This window comes from Myotis yumanensis, unplaced genomic scaffold (assembly GCF_028538775.1).
Source record: "Myotis yumanensis isolate MYYU_CA2020_CCGP unplaced genomic scaffold, mMyoYum1.0.hap1 SCAF_8, whole genome shotgun sequence".
Classification (NCBI taxonomy): domain Eukaryota; kingdom Metazoa; phylum Chordata; class Mammalia; order Chiroptera; family Vespertilionidae; genus Myotis; species Myotis yumanensis.
The window spans coordinates 61,507,925-61,528,006 of record NW_027223759.1 but is presented as its reverse complement, the minus strand read 5'-3'; the positions used below and the strand labels follow the sequence as shown (position 1 = coordinate 61,528,006).

Here is a 20,082-nt window from a genome sequence, read left to right as displayed (position 1 = left end):
GGACAAAGCCAGCTTGAATTAAGGAAGAAGTCATATTAAAGAAATGAAGTTCCTGTGAGGTTATAGTAGCATACATCTGCTAAATAGGAGCATTTGACAAAGTAATATACGAAAGAAATGAGCTTATAAATTGGCCTTTTCCTTTTTGTTGTTTTTAATCCTCACTGGAGGATATTTATTCCATTGTATTTTCAGAGAGTGGAAGGGAGGAAACCGAGGGAGGAGGAGGGGGAGAGAGAGAGAGAGAGACGAGAGACACATTGAATAGTTGCCTCCTGCACGTGCCCCAACCAGCCATGGGAAATGAACCCACAACCTAGGTATGTGCCCTTGAGCAGGAAATAAACTGTGATCTTTCGATACTCTGGCCAATGATCGAACCACTGAGCAACATAATTGGCATAATTAGCCATTTTGCAAGCAGGAATGAAAGAAAATCAAGTCCAGAAATATGGGAACTTTTAGTGTTGGAAGTAACAACACTTCTCATTCTCAAATGATAAAACTAAGAAGACCATTAAATAACAAACTGCCTTCTGGCAAGGATCAAATCAAGGTTTAAATCTCTGAGCAGATGAAGGTCTCTCAAAGCAAAAACACCAATTAGGCTGAAGAATTCAGTAAACCTTTTCAACTGGACAAACCGGCTCTAGGGAAAAAAAAGCTAAAAGTGGCTTGATAGACTCAAAGTACCCACAGTTTAATGAAGGGAGGGAGAGAAGAATAGGCCAAGAAAACACAATTATTGTAACTCTAAAAAGTACGTCTAGAAAAAAACTGTGAGTGTGCCTATTAGCGCATGTAAGCTGGCCAGAATAAAATAGATAAGAAACCTTTTTTTTTTTTTTATTTTACCAGCTAACTAGCCACCAGGAGTAGAGACTGTGAATGTGCAAAATTTCAAAAAACTTTGGTCCCAACATTGGTCATTGGAAGTATACTGAGTCAGAAAGCTTTCTGATACCCAAGAAAGATATATTTTGAATGCCCAATCTGGATATGGCCAAGAAGAGTAATGGGAAAAGAAGACTGCCCAGGAGTTATGAGAACAATGAGTAAGAGAAGAACTTCCAGGGAATGGAATTGTGGCCCAATCCAAATTCCATGTCCAGAGGGTATGGAGTCCACATCTATTCAGTGGAATTTCAGAATGGCTTTGGCTCAGTAACTGTTGCCTCCCATACTGTCCTTTTCCAGCTGTAATAGAGTTTATTGCAGTTTTTTGTAACAGTTCCACCAATGTGAATTAAACTTTTGTTAGGCCACTGAGATTTGGGAGGTGGTTACTTCTCTAGATAAAGAGAAGTAACATTCAAACCTGACATAGACACTACCACATATCATCTAGAATTCACGCATGTTTAATTTGCTCCCATTTGGGGGGAAAATTTTGCTTTTCTCTCTTGGGGATGGGGTGAGTGTATTTTGTATGTGAAGACAAGTAATCCAGAGATTGATGACCAGGGGATCAAAACGGACTGTGCTTCTCATCATTCTGGCTCTACTCTCTCTGGTCCTCCTCATTTTTAGACAAAATTGTTTAGTCTTCTTAAGTTTCAGTGAGGCCATGTGATTATTTCTGGCCAATGGGATGTGAGAGGAAATGACACAGGTCAGTGAAAGATTTTCCAACATCACGTTTCCCCACCTCCAGGATTCCAGAAGAATGTCTTAAGATGGGGCCTTCAATGATTAGGACAGAATTCCCTACCAACTTTTGTTAGACATCCAACTTTTGTTAGGCCACTGAGATTTTGGAGGTGGTTTGGTATCACAGCATAACCTAGCCTGCTTTGACTGATAAACCCACACACAGCAAGAGGGACTTGTAATTCCACAGATCTATCTTTCCTGATTTATCTACAATAATGAAAGCATAATATGCTAATTAGACCAGACATCCTTCCGGACAACCTTCCAGATGAAGCTGCAGCTGCAAGGGAGGGATTCAGGCAGCTGCCACAGCTGCCAGGAAGGGATCCACGGGCTTTGAGGGAGGGATCGAGGCAGCCGTCATGGCTGCGAAGGCCTACTCTTGCATGAATTTCATGCATCAGGCCTCTAGTATATTAATAACGTCTTTTTACACCTTTAGTAAGAGCTATTTCATCCTGGACACACAATTTAAGTCTTCCTAATTTAAAATACAATGTGTTAAGTAGTCAATACAATATCTCTTGGAAGATTTTCAAAGACAACATTCCTCTTGTAATATCTTTAAAACTCTAGAAATAAGCAGGGAACCAATGCTTGATTTCTGAGATCCAGCCATATCACACATGGGTGGTGTGATGAAAAGAGAAAAGATATAATTTTCTAAAATAAGTAACATTTATTTAAAAAAAACTGTGCAAATTTAGGATAGAATAAAATTATCTATTTTACTGCCTGAAGAAAGGCCCCCCAAAAGAAAGAAAAGTGACTGCTTCAAACATTGTCCTAAATATTAGGAAAAATTTATTTCTGATTGGCAGTCTGCCCACACTAAAAAGGATAGTCTCAGGCTAGTGAGACCAAACCAATAGAATTAAATAAGGTTCTTTCAATTTTTCTTCTTATATTTTGGGAAATTGAAATAATCTTACTGTTTTCAAAGAATAACTAACACAATGAGAGGTTTTTTTCTAAAACAGTGAATATGAAGATTTATTATAAATGCCTAGTTTGTAGGCACCAACTCTCATTCCAAAGAGAAGTGAGAGAATAATGACTACTTCTGATATAGTATAACAACTTTAAAACCTAAAAATAAAATATCGGAAGAAAAACAAAGCATGTGTTTGTCTGTCTTTTTTAGCTTTCCTTCATTTATTTTAGATGGCAAGCAGCATTGGGTAGTTTTAGGTTTAGAATCTTTCCTAAAACCATTTCATTTCTACCAGCATTTTAATATGAATTTAATTCTGCTGTTGGCTTTACGAAACATACTCTATTAACATAAGGTAATTTTACCTTCTCTGAATAGAAACCCTGAATTTTATCACTTAAAGTTTCTGCAAAGTTAAAACAGTGGGATGCTATTAAACTGGGTCTCTCTCTAGCTCAAGTTTTAGCTCCTAAAGGACAGGTACTGTGTTTTTCCCTTCAGGCATTCCCCAGCACCAAGCATGGGTGATAAGTAGCTCTGCATTTACCTTTCTCTTCATTCCAAGGTTTTCAATCCCTTAAACCTATTTTTTTTTTTACCAGGAGAATAAAAGAAAGAGAATTCTAGTCTTTACAAGTTCTGTTTGGAGAGGGGATGTCTTGGAAGGAATAGAGGGCATTTGACACGCTGGGTGAAGGAAAGTTCAAGAAGAAAGCCATACTTGGCTCTGAGAAATACCTTTGGAGCTGTGGAAATACTAAGGAAAACAGGAAATGATCACTCTTGAAGTTCCTTGGAAATTCAGTCAAGTCTACAGAAATCACAAACTGCTGAATTTAACAATTCTTTTGGAAGATGTCAACAGTCAAGTCTGCATATTGATGGAGCTGGGGTCAAAATAGAATTGGCGTGTGGTGAGGGCCTGGGGCAGGAGGGCGGGGTGCTAGAAGGAGTCAATGGGGGGAGAAGGGGACATCTGTAATACTTTCAATATTAAAGATAAATTACCAAAAAAAAAGTAAATAAAACAGAATTGGCCCACATGACTATGATAGAAGCAGCCAACGTGGCAGGGAAACAATTGTATCACTTACAATTGATTTCGACATACATGGCACCAATCCACATAAGTTATGAATACAAGTGTTTTTAATACAGTGAGCTCTCGCATTTGTAAAAATGCAGCACAGTTGGAAACAAAGAAGAATTCAGAACCATAAAAATATATTTGTCTCTAAGAATATATGGACACTAAGAATTAAAAGTTAAAAGTTTCATTTTTTTAAGGAGAAAGGTACTCATTTTTGTAAAACACTGATAGTGATTTGGGCTCAGAAGCTCTCATTGTCATATGATTCCATAAGTCTATTCTTGAAAGTATGCTACGCAAGGTTCATTGAGAGAACATTTGACCATATCTACTTCTCCACCTCCATTCTTCGCCCGCTGAAAGTGAATGTTAACGTAATCCCCTACTTCTTCTTCATCCATCAGGCAGAGCTCTTCCATTCCAGTCAGAAGCACTGTCCTCTTAGATATTCCTGAAAATACCTAAAAAGGAAAGTAAAAAAGATAAATAGAAAATTTGCTAAGAGCTTTGAATTGCAAACCTTTACATGGATAAGCTCTGCTTAATATTTCGGAGCTATCTTAGGAAAGACAGGGAACCTCAGTAAGATTTTTCAAGCAAGGTCCTATCAGAGTCAGATCTGAGTTTCAGGAAGACAACTTTGGTGGCGTTAGACAAATAAAGGAAAGAAAGGCAACTCTGCTGAGAGAAAGGCCAGTGCAAGTGACAAGATTGAGTGACCAAATGAATGTTCAAGCTGAAGCAAAACAAAGACCTAGCCCTAACCGGTTTGGCTCAGTGAATAGAGCGTCAGCCTTCTGACTGAAAGGTCCCAGGTTCGATTCCGGTCAAGGGCATGTACCTTGGTTGTGGGCACATCCCCAGTAGGAGGTGTGCAGGAGGCAGCTGATTGATGTTTCTAACTCTCTATCCCTCTCCCTTCCTCTCTGTAAAAAATCAATAAAATATATATTTTTTTAAAAAAACAAAGAGCTAATCATGAATTCTATCTTTCAGGTTGGTGGACTAAGTAGATGGTGGTGCCATTTGAGACCTGAGTAGGTTCATGGACACAAACCACAGTGAGTTGGTTGCCAGAGGGAAGAGGGGTGGAGGAAGAAGGGGGTCCTAACATAAGGTGACAGGAGAAGATTAGACTTTGGATGATGGGCATACAGTGCAATATACAGATCTTGTAACATAGAAACCCATACCTGAAACCTATATGTTCATGTTGACCAATGTCACCCCAATCAATTTAATAAAAAAATAAAATGAAATGAAATCTAAAAAAGAAAAAAAAATCATGAACACAATCATTTGTGTTTGTCTCAGTAAAAAGAAAAAATTTTTTTTCCTTTACTTAAGGTATATAAATATTTCACTCCTCCATTCTCTCCTTTTTAATTGGTAATAAACTTCTATGATATGTCAATAAATTACAATTTCAATTAAAAACAAACAAACACCTGAGTAGGAACAGAAAAGGGGGGACAGGTTTGGATTAAAGATAATGAATTTAGAGAAAATGAGCAGGAAACATTATTTTGAATGCCCAATGAAAGTAGACACAAGACAGAAATGTAGCTATGCCTCTGCATAAAAAAATATTGTGTCATTATTGGAGTAATTTTAATTTTTAAAAGTGTATAATAAATTAAATAAGGTACACTAAAAGATTCTTTTAAAAGACAAACTCATTCTGCACTAAGCAGATATGAGGAAACTATTTTGATATCCCTCTTTATAAGATTCAGACAGTAACAGACTCACAACTTTTTCTTTATTTTTTGTGGGGTGGGATCAAGTGGTAAGTTCCCAAAAATGGAAGAAAAGAGATGACCTTACCTGAAACTTTTTCAAGTGAGTTTCCATGTACGGTGAAACGACAACTTTGTGGCAGTCCTGGTTTATATACAGCGGATAGTCTTTCTTTTGCAAAATCCTGTCAGCAACTAGGAGTAAATTTTTTAAAATTCCTTTACTTATAGCGTAACATTTTAACTTAAGTTAAAGCTTCCTTCCAACAGAACAGTATCACAATAAACAGTAAATTGAGTGATTAAATTTTAAGAAATTGTAGTCTGTTTTAAAGACTTTATAGTACATAATTCTGAAACCTGTAAGACCAAACATACTGAGGTTTAGATAGATTCTTCTCTCTTGAAATATTTATCAGAGTCAATCAAACAGAGAGTTTCAATGTCCTCAAATAGCCCCACCTAAGTAGCTACAGAAAATGCAATTATCAATAAAAAAAAATGTAATTACCATGTGCAAAAAATAGCCCACCCATCCTAAAAAAGTGTTGCCCAGTTTCTAAAGAAGTATCCAGAAAAACTATGGTTAGAATCCGATATATATTTTATAATATATATTTTACTATATATGTATGTATACACTATGTACTATAGTGTATGTGTTTATGGATGTGTTAGTTATCCTATAACTAATACATGATACTCAGTAAACTTATATAATGATGTTAAGCAAAGGGGTTGGGGGAGTATTGAATGCCATTGAGAAAAAGTGAAGGCAAATAGTAATAAAAATTCATCAGTTTCCTCCAAAACAAAGAATAATCAGGTTTATGTTTAGCAGCATTTTCCTCCTAGAAGGTAAAAAGGCAATGTGTCAAGACAGCATAAGATGTAATAGAAACAGTACAGAAGAGTATCCAATCACTTTGTTTTTCTCTCCTCTCCCCAGTCCACCTTGGATCGGCAGCATGTACAGTGGCCAGGAATGCAGGCCCTTGCTGGCAAGTATGTGGACATTGCTGGTAGGAATGTAAAATGGTGCAGCCATAGCGAATAACAGTATGGCAGTTCCTCAAAACATTAAACATAGAATCACCATATGATCCAGCAATTCCAGAAACATCTAATCATAACTACAGCGTAGGCAAAAGGGAAGGAAATGTCTCAATTTTTACTAAACTAATGCTCTTCTCTATTATTTCCACTTTCTTTAGAAAGCATGGATTATTTTGCTATGAAAAAACCTAATCAGTCAATGTTTTTAATTATATGTTGAATTTCTATTATATGTGCAAACCCAGAAGCCCTAAGACTTAGAGCAAGAGATTTTGACATTAAGGATCACTTGAACAAATTAACAAAAGCAGCTATAGCATCTTCTATTTTTAATCATAAGAATGTAAGCCTCCCTAAGATGATTTGGTAATAGCCCATTTCTACCTAAAAAGGAAACAGATGTCTATATACCTGTTCTTTCCAAGGAAGACCCCTTGTCTTCCCTGTTATCAATTTTCTTCACCTAAGAGACCCTTGTCAGTCCTAATAGGTGGGATGAAACAGATAGTTTAATATTTATATATATTAATATATTCATAATAAATATATATGTAAATTTCTCTGCCACACACCCACTGTGTGTGACCTTGGGTTAGTTACTTAACCTTCCCAGGCCTCAGTTTCCTCATCAATAAAATGGTAATACAACCACCTCCAGAGTTGTGCTGCTGATCAGAGGAGATAAACATATATAACACCTGACTCCATGCCTGGTACATGATGAGGATATACGTATTCATTATGTGTAATATTACCATTGTCAGTAGCATTCATGAAAATCATTTTCAGGACTCTACCTACCATTTTATGAGATTTAAAAACAACCCCCTATTTTTATGCTGTCTTATAAATTCCAAATAAAAGAAGTAGAAAAAGTCTAGTAGTTTTTTGATGGAGTCTTTAGGGTCTTCTATGTACATTATCATGTTATCTGCGAATAAGGACAGTTTTACTTCTTCTTTTCCAATTTGGATGCCTTTTATTTCTTCTTCTTGTCTGATTGCTATGGCTAGCACTTCCAGTACTATGTCAAACAGGAGTAGTGAGAGTGGGCATCCCTGTCTTGTTCCTGTTCTTAAGGGAAATGGTTTTAGTTTTTGCTCATTGAGTATGATGTTGACTGTAGGTTTGTCATATAAGGCTTTTATTATTTTGAGGTATGATCCCTCTATTCCCACTTTGCTGAGAGTTTTTATCAAGAAAGAGTGTTGGGCCCTCGCTGGTTTGGCTCAGTGGATCAAGTGTTGGCCTCTGGACTCAAGGGTCCTGGGGTTCAATTCCGGTCAAGGGCACATGCCCCAGTTGTCAGCTTGATCCCCAGTAGGGAGTGTGCAGGAGGCAGCCAATCAATGATTCTCTATCATTGATGTTTCTAGCTTTCTCTCCCTTCCTCTCTAAAATCAATAAAAATATATATATTTTTTAAAAAATGTTGTATTTTTGTCAAATGCTTTTTCTGCATCAATTGATATGAGTATGTGATTTTTGTCTCTCAATTTGTTTATGTGATGTATCACATTTATTGATTTGTGGATTTTGTACCATCTTTGCATTCCCAGATGGACCTGGAGAGCAGTATGCTAAGCAAAATAAGCCAGTAAGAGAAAGATAAATATCACACAATCTCATTCATATGTGGGATATAATGAACAATATAAACCGATGAACAAAATAGATCCAAAGACTAAGAAACACTGGATAGTCCAACCTCAGAGAGAAGGCAGGGGTAGGGGTGGGAGGTTAGGGGGAGGGTGGGGAGAGATCAACCAAAGGACTTGTATGCATGCATATTAACATAACCAATGGACACAGACACTGGGGCCGTGGGGGGCTTGTCCTGGGGAGGGGGGAGGGAGTAGCAGGGAGGGAGCATCAATAAGGGGAAAAGGAGACATATGTAATACTGTCAACAATTTTTTTAAAAAGTAGAAAAAGAATACCTGTAGAAATGGCAGAACATAATTTAAATGGTAGAGTATTTTTTTAACTTTCTAAATATGTGAATACCTCCAGTTTCCACAAATGTGATGACAGCACTTCCGGCCTGCTTGTCATACTCTACGCATTCCACTTCTCCGCCTCCGTTTCGGGACTTACAAAAGCTCAGTTCTAGCTTGTCTCTCATCTGACTTTCAGGCAATTCATCAGGAATTTCAGTAACTCTGACCTTCATTTTAGACACTCCTACAGAAACCTGGGAAATCATTTCATGTTCAGAGATATGAATGAGAACACTGTCCATGTTTAAGAGAATTCTGAAAAGCTTCAATCACCATGTTACCTGGAATCTGACTCCCGAATTTAATGGAACTGGCTTGGCCATAACCTCCACACCTATATCCATTATCTGCACATGATGTTTCTCCATTCTGATCACATTTTGGGCAACTGAAAAATAAATTGGAAAGTATTAATTTCCAGTATTTCAATATATTTTTACCCTTTTGGTTTAATAACAAATTATCCTGGATGGAGACTTGACTTGATACAATACAGTGTACAGATGATGTGCTGTAGAATTGCATACCTGAAACCTATATAACTTTAATAACCAGTGTCACGGCAATAAATTGAATTAAAAAAGAACAAACTATCCTAAATACTTTAAATTTTAGTTAAGTTTTTAAAAATTTCTTTAGAGAGAGAAGAAGGAAGAGGGAGAGAGAAACATCTAGGGAAAGAGCCTGCAACCCAGGCATGTTCACTGACCAGAAATTGAACCTGCGACCTTTGGGTGCACAGGAGGATACTCAGCCAATTAAGCCTCACGAGCCAGGGCAATTTTCTTTCATTTTCAAGGATCTAATTTTGAAAACTTTTCTTAGGATTTCCAAGTGATAATGGTCTTGCCACTAAAGTAGGATATATTAATGTCAAAATACGTCAGCAAAAAATACAATGTAGAAATTCTCATCAAGAGCCTGATAATTCTTCAGAAATTCATATATGATTTCAGTATAGTCACACACCCTTCCTTTCCACTGTTGACAATTAACAGAGATTTCCCTTAGGACATTAAAGCACAGCTAGAAATGTCTTCTGTGTTGCGTAAGCTGGGAAAGCCTTTGTGGGTCAGTGTTATCCTGACAATCAACCTTATGTGTCATCTGTTGCTCCTTTTTAATATGTTACAAGCACCACAGAAGTAAATATTTATTTTTCTCTCTGTCCTTCCCAAGGATTACATATTAAAGACCACCTAGGCTTGAATACCCAAGAGTAAATCTCTCTTTTTTTGCCATATTTAATTAGGAATTCTACTTTCACTAAAATGTTTTTGAGATAATTCATTGACAAGTTGAGAGCCTTCCTGTGCCAATCACAAAACTACCACATTAAATGTATCCATGCAAATAAGAGACGCTCAGGAATATAATTATGCCAAAAATCATTGGAATTGTAAACAGCAACTGTGTGTCCATTTAAATGCATGTGGGTGTGTTTATTTTTAATTGTGTGACATGAGAGGTTATAACTCTTCAGTTAGTATTCAGAGCTGTTTGCTCTAATTTGTCATGAAAATAAGAGATGCCCACTCCTGGTCTTATAAACCTCACATGTGTTTATGGCAACCAGCTTGCACACCACAGCTGGAGGAAGAGAGGAACTGGGCTAGAAGACAGGGCCTTGTCATGTGGGAATTCACATTCATTGTACTATGATATGACTCTTGAATTATGACTTTTTTGTTAATGACAACGGACAATAACAGAAAATATTAATGAAGTAATACTTAAATGATGCTCTTTCCCTCTCACTCCCCACACCCAAACCTCCAACATCTGGTGATCTGACGCAGCTGAAAGGAACCACTTGTGCTTCAACTTCTGTGACACTGACCGTCAAAAGCCAACTCCTGTTAATTATATAAACCCAAAGTTGTCCCAGGAGACGAGGACTTCAGAGCCATGCCCATGGTGGAAGCAGTGATGCAGCTGTTTCTGAAGAGAATACTATTCTCAGCATTCTCAGGTAATTCCTGTGCAGAACCCCCGCCTCCCAAATCCTCAATTCGGTCTTTCAGGTTAATCCTAATGCCCACTGACAACTGCCAGCATGGCTCTTGGTCTCCCACTCCACCCTCAGCTGCAGGGGTGGACCCAGGGTGAACGAATAGTATGAATATATACTGACCTGCTAGAAGGCCATTGTTTTGTTTTGTTTTGAATTAAGGTAAAATTGACATATAACATTGTATTAGTTTCAGGTGTACAACATCATATTCGATATGTGTATATATTGCAAATTGACCACCATACTAAGTTACCATCGCCACCACACAAAGTGACAAAAACATTTTTTGTAATGAGAACTTTTAAGATTTACTCTCCTGGTGACTTTCAAATATGCAATACAATATTGCTGATTATGTTGCCATGCTGTACAGTACACCCCCGTGGCTTATCTATTTTATATCTGGAAGGCTGTACCTCTTGATCCCTTGAATCCCTTTCTTTCTAACACTTACTTTCAGGCTAAAGTAATGGACCAAACACCAGGAGACATGAGTTACAGTAACAGCATCTGAGCACTTGAAGGGTTTGTGAAGACCATCTGACCCCTCCCATAACTTTTTTGGGGGTGAGGGGTGACAGGGCTAAAACCTGAAGGACCACCTTTATTTTAATTTTTTAAATCATATATATAATTGATTTTAGAGAGGAAGGGAGAGAGAAATAGAAACATCAATGATGAGAGAGAATCATTGATCAGCTGCTTCCTGCACACCCCACACAGGGGATCAAACCCACAACCTGGGCATGTGTTCTGACCAGGAATTGAATCGTGACCTCCTGGTTCACAGGTCAAGCTCAACCACTAAGCCACACGGGCAGGGCTATTTTTTAAATCTTTATTGTTGAAAGTATTTCATATGTCTCCTCCCCACCCACCCCCACCTCCACTGACCTCTTCTAGCCCACCCTTGCCCCAGGCCACCCCAGAGGAATATGGTGGTCTGCTCAGAGGAATGCTGGTTCAGTAGAAAGTAAATAGGTACTCAGTGTGTAGCTCTCAGCTCTGCAATTTGTTAACTGTATGAACCTTGAGCAAGTTCCCTATCTTCTTTAAAGTTCCCTATCTTCGTTTCTTATCTGGAAAATTCCTAACTTGTAGCAATAGTAACAGCTAACATTGACTAAGTGTTTATTATGTGTCAGACACTGTGCTAAGTATGTTATCAACATTTCTCATTTAATACTCAAAGCAACTCCATGAGGTAGGTATGACCACAAAGCCTGTCATAAAAAATCTTGAGATTTATAAAGAACTCAACCCAATTCACACTTTTAGCAAGTATGACAATAAAGGCCAGATTCTCCTCATTGAGGTGCTCTCAGCTCTAAACAAGACCCTACACCATGGCTGACGTAGCAAACATGAGGTTCCATCCCACATCTCTGCCTCCTGAGCTCTGTCCATCCATTGGTCATATGCCCTTTGGTAAATCACATAAACACCTGAGAATCTGTTTCTTGGCTATAAAATGTAAGTAGTAATTATCTTACATTACAGAGTCACGTGAGTATAAAATGAGAAAATGTCTGTGAGAACTCTCTGATAACTGTGTAGAGCTCTATGTCCTTAAAACATCAGTATTATCATTTGGAAGTGGCTGGTAGAATAGAAAGAAGCTGGTATTGGACATCACAACACTTGGGCTTGAGTCTCAGAACCATTGCATTTTCAATGAGTGGTCATATTCATGTCACTTAATGTCTCAAAGTCAGTTTTCACATCTGTGAAATGGGGATAGTCATACCTGCCTCAGAGTTTCACTTTGAGAATGGGATGAAATAATATGTGTAAGATTGTAAAGTAATAGTCAAACATCTAGGACAGCTCTTTGAAAGTGCAAGTGCTTTCCAAGGGTAACTTGGTCACAATGTTGAACATTCGTCATACCTTCTTCTTCTTCAAAGGTGATGAGTGCTTCTCCTTTTTGTAGCACATAAGGAACTTGTGAGCTCACTTGAAATGAACAGGAGATATTTGAAAACCTGCTGTCATCCTCAGGATTCTCTAAAGATGTGAATTTCAACTTTGCTTCAGGAATATCCTCTTTAATCTATTTCAAAATGAAATGTTTGATTAAAATCAAGACAAGAAATAACTTAAGCCCTTCCAGTGATAATGTGATCTGACCACCCAATAATTCATTCTCCACTGATTTCAAAATCCCACAGAATACTCAGTGTGGTTGTATTTAATAACTTTAGTAATTGCTTCTGCCCAGGTAAGTCCTCAGTAATGCAATCAGATGCTGATCCTTTCATCTTATTTCACAGATCAAATTATAAGTATATAATCTCTCACTTTTTCTAATCAATATTTAAACTGGTCAATATTATACAGTGTTTGTTTCTAAAGACTACATCCTTCATGAAAGTACCTTTTAAACAACTGTGCCAATAATAGGCTAACTCACAAAAGAATCATTAGACAGAATGTTTACGCTTCTTGCAAAGAGGTAGGAAATGGAGTTGGGAGTACACTATAGTTAACTTGATAGCAAACCCAAAAAATTTCATCCCAAAAGGAAGACTCCTGAATTATATAATTTATTTTTTTAATAAATTAAGCTTTTTATGAACATTAAAAAAAATACAAAAGAGTACACGAAAGAAAGGACATCTAAAATGTACCATGTGGTGGTCGAGGTTACAATTGCAACTTTTAGTAATAATGACTTAAACAAACATGATATGTCCATATCTGCAGTTAAGAATACAACATATCCAAAATGTCACCTATTTTTCCCATTTTAATTTTAAAGCCTCACTTTTCCTTGTGTCTCTTTTATAGGCAATTATTCAGCCGTAAAATTATGAAGTTGTAAAACATATTAATGTCCCCAAACTTTATATTACACATATGATCCTAAAGCAGTTTTTTAAAAATGTTGTGCTGAATAAATGGTCTGAAATCTGAATTATATAATTTTAAATATATCAAATTTAATTTCTCCCTTCCCCACTGCCTGCCCATCAAAATTTTAACCAATACCACAACCTAGGTTTATAAAAATGTGAAGGGACACTATCAACAAGATTTGTAATATGGAGGATAAAGTTAAGTGGTTATACTTAGCTGCTTAAAAATCAAAAAAAATCAACAGATCTATACAATTACACATAAATGCACAAATGAATTTTGCGTTTTCATTTCTAGTTCCAGTGCTGAAATAAAAGGTTATTATGAAGAGATTAGAAATAATCATTGAGTCATTTGATCTAATCTTATACTCATTGTATAGCTACATATGACTTCAGTGGAATTTCTGATTACCATCATTCCAATTTCAAAACAATCTGTAATGTCTGAGAAAAGGCAAAATGTTTCCCAATTATGTGGAGATATCCAGTATACAGGCATACCTGGTTTTATTGTGCTTCGCTTATTGCACTTCGCAGATGTTACATATTTTACAAACCGAAGACCCTCCTCCAGCAAAAAGATTACGATTCTCCGATGATTCAGATAATGGTTAACATTTTCAGCAATAAAGTATTTTTTAACTAAGGTATTACATTGTTTTTTAGACATAATGCTATTTCACACTTAATAGACTACAGTATAGTGTAAACATAACTTTTATATGTACTGGGAAACCAAAAAAATTTACGTGACTCACTTCTATTGCCATATTTGCTTTATTGCAGTGTTCTGGAACTGAGCCTGCAATATCTCTGAGCGCTCCTGGAGTGAGAGTGAGAGTGAGAGTACCTGATTCTAGTCCTGAACACACTGTAGCAGAAAGCAAGTCACTATGCCCACTGGGGCACAGCTTCAGCCCTTCATAAAGTGGATCAACTGAGCTGGCTGGTTTCTTAAGGCCCTGTAAGTTCTAAGACTAACTGATTCTGGCTCCAGTCCGAAGTAGCCAGAATCTTCAATCTTCTAAGTCCTATAAACATGGGAAACTGCACTTCCTGATATTCAATATCCTAATCCCCATTTCAGAGAAAAAAAAATGACAATGCTTTAAGCATTTAAATCATTGCATAATTGTAGAGAAACAATTATGGCCCAGACAGCATGGCTCAGTGGTTGAGCATCGACCTATGAATCAGGGGGTCATAGTTCGATTCCCGGTCAAGGCACATGCCCAGGTTGCAGGCTCGATCTCCAGTGTGGGGCATGCAGGAGGCAGTGATCAATGATTCTCATTATTGATGTTTCTCTCTCCCGCTCTCACTTCCTCTCTGAAATCAATAAAAATATATTTTTAAAAAGAAAGAAACAATTATGAGTTGTTATGAAGAAAAAAGGGGCTGAAAGTTATGTCTAATTCAAATACAGGAAAATTCAGAAGAGACTAATGAAGATATACATGCTTTTTTAAAAAATATTTATTGATTTCAGAGAGGAAGGGAGAAGGAGAGAGAGATAGAAACATCAATGATGAGAGAGAATCATTGATCAGCTGCCTCCTGCACGCCCCCGACTGGGGATCAAGCCCGAAACCCAGGCATGTGCCCTTGGCCGGAATCGAACCTGGGACCCTTCAATCTGCAGGCCGACGCTCTATCCACTGAGCCAAGCCAGCCAGGGCATCCTTTTTTTTTTTTTTAACTGTACAACTCATTTAAATTACTGTAGCACCTTGGATGAAGAGAACAACAATAAAAAAAACTTTGTGAAAAGACCAAGAATTTGGTCCAAAAGTGATTGATAATGACTATCATTTTTTGTGGGTTTTTTTTTAAATTCCGCTAATATACACATACATGTAAAAAGTGCATTATCCTAAGTGTACAGCAAGATGAGATTTTACAAAGTGATCACACATGTGTGACCAGCACCCAGATCAAAAACAAAACATGACCAACCAACACCCAGAGGCCTCTTGGGTTCCCTTCTAGTTCCTACCTGGTAGTTCCTATCATGCTAACTTCTAACATCCTGCTTTTGTGCTATATTTCAGTGGAAGCATTTCTTTTTTGGCTCTACACTGTGTTCATGAAATTCATCCATGATGTTAGATGCAACTGTTCATTCTCATTCTGTGTAGTATGTCATTGTGTGAATGTACCCCAATTTATGAACTCACTCTACTATGGAGGGACACTGGGCTATTTTCACTTTGGGACTATTACAAACAGTGGTGCCATGGATGACCATAATGCTTTAAAACTGAATTTTATATCATGACATCCCTTTTTCTGAAAAATGGCATCATTAAAAATGGGATACATAAAATAAGTAAAGGTGTACCTGAGAGCTTCCAGGGGCCTCTTGTAACTCCTTTTCAAGCTTTTGGATCTCCATCGTTAAGTAAATATTTTCCTTTGCTATTTGATCAATTAATTCCTAAAAAAAAGACACAAAAAAAAATGTATCAAATAGCACCAAAAATTTAAACAGCTCCTGACCTCATTTTTCTAAAGGAATTAAAGAAGCTAAATTTCTCTCACTCTGAACAAAGCAAAGAAAGACATTAGACAGTCCCAGAATAAATATAATCCTGTGAATAAGAAATGTGTTTTATATCATCTCCTATCATTCTCAAATGTTATTATCTCCATTTCACAAACAAGGAAACCACCTTTCACACAGACCAAAGTCACAGAAATTTTTATAGTAGAGCAAGGATTGAGACCCAGGTCTTCTGAGTCTAAGTCCAATGCTCTATCAACTCCTCTCCCAGCTGTTTATGACTACAATATGACTTTCAAATTGCACAGCTGTTACTCTGGGAAAATTGTTTTTTAAATGCTGTGATTTTTTTTATTTTTATTTTTTGCTACCTTGACATGCCAGATATATGGCATGGGTAAAAGGTTTAAGCTACCTGAGCCTCCCTTCCCTTTTGTGAACTATGCTCTTAACTTCTGGGTGTAAATCAAAGAAATGAGGGAGGGAGGGGAAAAGCAGTAATGTTGTAAGCCTTGGAAAAGACAAAACGGAAATATGATTCTTCTTTTAACTTTTGAATAATGGAAGTAAAACTATTTCAGAAAATCCTAATACCCTCCAAAATTCAAGGTAATGTTGGATAAAAATGTATAAAACATGCTTCACTGAAAAACAAATGTATACAAATTAATTTTTAATAATACCCAGTGATTTTTCCTATTTACCTGATTTTGTTCATATTTCATAAATTCTTCCTTTTTCAAATACTCCTTCATAACTTCGTTTATATCTTCACCAGCCGCCATGATTCCCTAATGTCATAAATGTTTAATATTTTAAAGACAGTATATACACACAAACTCAATAAGAAGGAAATAACAAGTTTGACCCTTTTACTGAAAAAAACATCTCTCCTTTGTTACATCTTCCCCCCTGTCATCAAATTCTTTATTATCATGTGGCTTCTATCCAAAGTCTATATTTCAAGTAACTTTACACCTATAAATATATACAAGAGTTCTAAAAAGCTTTTGCTTTTCCACAAAGTAGTAGAAAATGATAGGTATTAACATTCCTTTGTAGTAATATCGCAATCATAATATGCTCCCCTTTAAAAGATTACTATTTTGGTCTTCTAGCCTTTCTAGGACTAAGAAAGAAAGATACAAGACAGCACCGTATGGTGCCAAAAGCAAGGAAGTGCTCAAAGAATGATGAGGACATGCAACAAGGTCAAAGGATCCAGCTTAAGGAGGTTCTCACTGACCAAACATGGGAAGAAATTAAGCATACCAGTAAATAAGGACCGTAACAATTTCAATCCAGAGTATATGAGTCTATACTGACGTAAATAAATAAATTAAAATTATGATGAGGAAATGATCATTTAGTGAATTTTAAAATACTTCCCCACAATTAAAATCCTTATTAATTTCAAAGAGGAAAAAAGTAACTTTTGTATCCTGGAGAAGCAGCCAGACGCCACCAGAATGAAATAATCAAAGTCAATAACATGGTGACTGGAAATCCTATGCCATGTGAGAGGGTGCACTGAGAACACAGCATGACTCCTATGATATTCCTGCCAAAGATGCACAATCTGAATCTAAGCATGAAGAAACATTACACAAACTTCAAAAGTGTCAGGTTCATAAAAGCCCAGGAAAGACCGAGAAACTGTGCCAGTTTTTGTTACACAGGATATTATTGGGACAATTGGCAACATCTGAATTGGATCCAAGAATTAGATGTCAGCAATGTTCAATATCAATTCCCTGATTTGGGTCACTGTATTTCAGTTATGTAGAGAACACCTTTTTGTAAGAAATACATATTCAAGAATTCCAGCCCAGCCAACATGGCTCAGTGGTTGAGTTTTGACCTAAGAACCAGGAGATCATGGTTCTATTTCCGGTCAGGGCACATGCCCACATTGCGGGCTGAAGGCAGCCGATCAATGATTCTCTCTCATCATTGATGTTTCTATCTCTCTCTCCCTCTCCCTTCCTCTCTGAAATCAATACAAAATACATTTTTTCAAAAATATGGAGATCATCCTGGATTATTAGTGGGGCCCAATGTAATCACCACGGTCCTTTAAAATGGAAGAGGAAGGCAGCAGACCAGAGTCAGGGTGAGAGGTGACAACAGAGCAGTCAGAGAGATGGAATGTTGCTGGCTTTGAAGATGGGCAAAGGGCAGCGCTGAGCCAAGGAAGGTGGGCAGCCTAAGGAGTCGGAAAAAAGGCAAGAAAACAGTTTCGCCCCAGCAGCCTACAGAAAAGAAGGCAGCCCTGCAGACACACTGATTTTAGCCCGGTGAGACCCAGGTTGGGCTTCTAACCTCAGAATTTTAAGATAATAAATGTGTGGTCTTTAAGCTACTAAGTCAGGGGCAATTTGTTACGTCACAAATGACAAAACCAATACAAATCGCCTCCACCTACCACCTATTCTAATATACTCTTATCATTGTGGGACAAGTTCTAAGAGAATGGAACCTTCCCATTTGCATGCCTGGTAGCAACAGAAAAGATTGGGGGCAGAAAAGGAAGAAGGTGGTAATTAGTTAAAATGGTGATACACATACAGAGTTTTTTAAGAAACGTATGTGTGTTCTATAGCCAGGGAAACCTCACATTCTCCTTTGGATGTCTCTGAGAGGAATATCCCTGCCTGTTCTGAGAAGTGAGGCCTGACTGCCAAACCCTGTGCCTGCCGGGAAGAGTACACCTCCTTGAGGAATCAGTTTGTCTAAGAACTGACTGGAGACGCAGGAACAGCGGGGAAACGCAAACCAGTTTAAGTTTCAGTTTCCCAGAAGAAGCAAAGCAAACTAAAGAGATGGGGTTAGAGGCCGGGGACAGCGAAGGGAAGGCACAGTGGGCAGGCGCGCCCCCTCGGTGGCAGGTCGCCAGCCTCAGCGGCCCGGGAAGCGGGCGGCTCCGGGGCGCGGGGGGCGCGGGGGGCGCGGGACGCAGAGCCAGCGCCTGGGCGCTCTCGGCCCCGCGATCGCGCGCGTCCAGGGCCCCGGGAACCCTCCTCCCTCCGCACTCAGGGCCTCTCCAGCCCCGGACGCCTGGGAGCAGGGATGGCAGTCGGGGAACGGGGCACCCCACTCACCCGCCTCAGCCAGCCGAGCGCCGCACCCCAGGTCCAAAGTTCCCGACCTTCCCGGAAGCCTGGTGCGGCGGCGCGCGGGGGAGCTCGAGCCGAGCGTCCGGAACCCCGGGAGCGGGGCGGGACGACCGGGTGCCGTCCCCGAGGTGGGTGCTGCCTTATTCCCAGTGGGTGTCGCTCAGATGAATGGCTTGGTTCCTTAAAAAAGAAAAAGAAAACTGCTCAAATGGCGATTTTCTCTCAAAGTGATTTTCCGGAATAGCAGACCTGGTGTCTCTATGGCTAATCACTAACAAGTTATAACAATTTTCACTTTCGGTTTTAAAAACATGGTTGTTTCGCCCGGCTAGGGTGGCTCAGTGGCGGACCATTTACCTATGAGCAGGGAGGTGAAGGTTCGACTCCCGGTCGGGGCAATGCCCGGGTTGCGGACTTGGTCCCCAGTGTGGGGCTTGCAGGAGGCAGCCCATTAATGATTCTCTCTCATCATTGATGTTTCTATAATTCTCTCCCTCTCCCTTCCTCTCTGAAAGTCAATAAAAATATATTTAAAACAAACAAACAAAAAGACAAAACAACACATGGTTGTTTTTGCTCTGGCCCGAGTTGGTTGTAGGCACATGGAAAGGTCCTGGGTTGACTCCAGGTCAGGCACGTACCTAGGTTGCAGGTCCCATCCCCATGGGGGTGCATCTGGGAGGCAACCCATCCATGTTTCTCTCTCCCCTTTCCCTCTCTCTGAAAATCAATGACTATGTCCTGGGGACACACACTCACACACACACACACACACACACACACGGTTGTTTTGTTTTTGTTTTGAATAAATCTTTCACAAAGTATTGTATATTACTAGACATATTGTTCAAATAGTGGATTGACACACCAAGTAGTCAAAGTGGGAGTCTCTCTTCAGCTTGAAACTTTCATTGTAATGTATTGGTCATTATAACCTTAATCTACAAATGTTTACAAGCACAAGATCAACTTTTCTGTGTCTTTCGTAATGTCCTCTGGCCCCTGGAGTTGGGAAAGCTGTGGCATTCAGATGGTTTCTATGACTATCTCCCTTGAAAGTTTTCTTTTATTTTAATCTTTTGTTTTGCTGTGAAGCCTGTAAATAAATACTTCACT

At 38.5% G+C, this 20,082-nt stretch overlaps 1 protein-coding gene across 1 annotated transcript; it reads right to left on the bottom strand.

Moving 5' to 3' along the window:
- Positions 1-3,714: 3,714 nt before the first annotated feature.
- Positions 3,715-19,232, bottom strand: NMI (N-myc and STAT interactor). The gene is made up of 8 exons (XM_070423024.1): positions 18,952-19,232; positions 16,555-16,641; positions 15,689-15,784; positions 12,377-12,539; positions 8,754-8,860; positions 8,480-8,666; positions 5,505-5,611; positions 3,715-4,138 (listed from the first exon to the last, which is right to left on the bottom strand). Exons 2-8 carry the CDS (start codon positions 16,633-16,635, stop codon positions 3,953-3,955), a joined length of 927 nt encoding a protein of 308 aa, XP_070279125.1. The 5' UTR covers positions 16,636-16,641; positions 18,952-19,232; the 3' UTR covers positions 3,715-3,952.
- Positions 19,233-20,082: the final 850 nt, after the last annotated feature.

Excerpts from the sequence above, each read along its gene's own strand:
- NMI (XM_070423024.1), bottom strand. The coding sequence starts at position 16,635 with ATGGCGGCTGGTGAAGATATAAACGAAGTTATGAAGGAGTATTTGAAA. Across the intron at positions 15,785-16,554 it reads TGAAATATGAACAAAATCAG|GAATTAATTGATCAAATAGC; the intron begins GTAAATAGGAAA and ends TCTTTTTTTTAG. Across the intron at positions 5,612-8,479 it reads CACATTTGTGGAAACTGGAG|TTGCTGACAGGATTTTGCAA; the intron begins GTATTCACATAT and ends ATTTACTCCTAG.